The following is a 1621-nucleotide window of genomic DNA, read 5'->3' as shown; positions in this document are numbered from 1 at the left end:
AGCCAAAGGGCCTCCGACGAGTTAGTTAGTAAGATCAAAGCTTAACTATATGGAGGAATTGCTATTTGGCTAGAGAGTTGTAGTGCCTAAGTTGCATAATAGTTGCCTATCTTTGTTCTAGTTCTTTGTGCCATATTATAGGTCTTTGCCCCTCGTTAAAAGTGTAATTGCTGACCTTAATGGTCTTTAATTTATTGGCAATAAATGCTGAGGTGTTATAGAATTCAATGATCTTTTACCCATTGGTCTACCCGTTACGCCTTTTCCTGTCTGGCGCATTAATCGCTACTTATATCATTTATGGGAAACTCATTTAATGTTTGCTGTAATCTTCCTTTACATGGACCATACTGGTTCTTCTCTTCTTCTGCTATACAATTAATGGACGAGAGTGATTTTTCTCCTATTCAAGTAATAAGAAAATTTTCATTCGGCTTGTAGAGGTTGTGACGTAGCATGTACGTACCAAAAAAAATTCTGTGTTAAATCATTAAGGCAATCTTTGTTTCATCATTTACAATAGTGGAGGGTGAGGCTATGGCTTCTTCGTCGATCATAGCATGACAACAACCTTCGAACCTGGGAATTTTTCAAACTTACTGCAAATTAAAATGACAGTGTGCTATAATGTTTGAACGACTGGCATGAATTATCTTATCAAACTAAAAGAAATTACATGAATTAATTCAGAAACAACCTTACAACTTACACCAAATCAAGAATATCGAATGAACAAATAGCTCATTACAGAAATTAATGAAAATAAACATTACCAACGGCAATAGCCATCAAATATTGGTGATGGTTCGCCTTTATTAGTCACACACATTAACAAATTCATCTATAGCTATAAGTATAATGAAACACATTAATATTCTAGTATAGCTAGCCTGCTGCACAACTAGTTGATCCTGATTGGTTTGAAGTTGGTTTTTCATCTTTAACTTTAAGCATAGCTGCACATCCCATATACGCATACATTCCCTTTCTTGCACTTGTTGCCACAACTTCCACAATGCTTTTTGTTGGACCTGGGGTTTACACACTCACCTTTGCAACAAATCTCTGAGTACTTACATTTCTTCCCACACTTCCCACAATTGAGCCTGTCTGTTAACACATTCACACATTTCTTCTTACAACAATCTCGCCCCGGGCTGCCTTTGGCATGACAAACTCTAGGGTACTTGTCACATGTCATGACAACTCGGGCATTTTTCTGAGCTAGAAACCGGCTAGTCCCACGGAGAGAAATTGCTTCTTGAGTTTCATCATCCTCGCTAAGGAATTGTTCATTGTTAGATGTTGTAGCGGAAAGAGTAATGAACAAAGCAATGAGATTGACCAGGACAAAGAATAGCATTAGGGACTTCATGTTTTTGGGTGTGTGTTTGTGTAAGAAAGAGAGATAGAGAGATTATATGGATGGAAGTGGGAATGAACTAAATGAAGAATAAAGGGTAAAAGGTTTGAATGCTTAGGATGGAAAGAATGGAGGGAGGAAGAGAGGTATTTATAGAGAAGATTGGAGACTAAAAGATAACGTGTTTGGTTGAAAAAGAATTAAATTGCATATATTCTAATGCTCCTTAGTCCTTACTATTAGTGGAGTGGTCTAATT

The 1621-nt window shown here is 37.0% G+C and overlaps 1 protein-coding gene across 1 annotated transcript; it reads right to left on the bottom strand.

The window, feature by feature from the left end:
- Window positions 1-885: 885 nt before the first annotated feature.
- On the bottom strand, window positions 886-1375 carry LOC126728700 (stigma-specific STIG1-like protein 3). Its single transcript, XM_050434486.1, has 2 exons — window positions 1051-1375; window positions 886-956 (listed from the first exon to the last, which is right to left on the bottom strand). The coding sequence occupies exons 1-2, from the start codon at window positions 1373-1375 to the stop codon at window positions 886-888; spliced, it is 396 nt and encodes a 131-aa protein (XP_050290443.1).
- Window positions 1376-1621: the final 246 nt, after the last annotated feature.

This window comes from Quercus robur, chromosome 5 (genome assembly GCF_932294415.1).
Source record: "Quercus robur chromosome 5, dhQueRobu3.1, whole genome shotgun sequence".
Taxonomy (NCBI): Eukaryota; Viridiplantae; Streptophyta; class Magnoliopsida; order Fagales; family Fagaceae; genus Quercus; species Quercus robur.
This window is presented reverse-complemented; position numbering and strand designations above follow the sequence as displayed.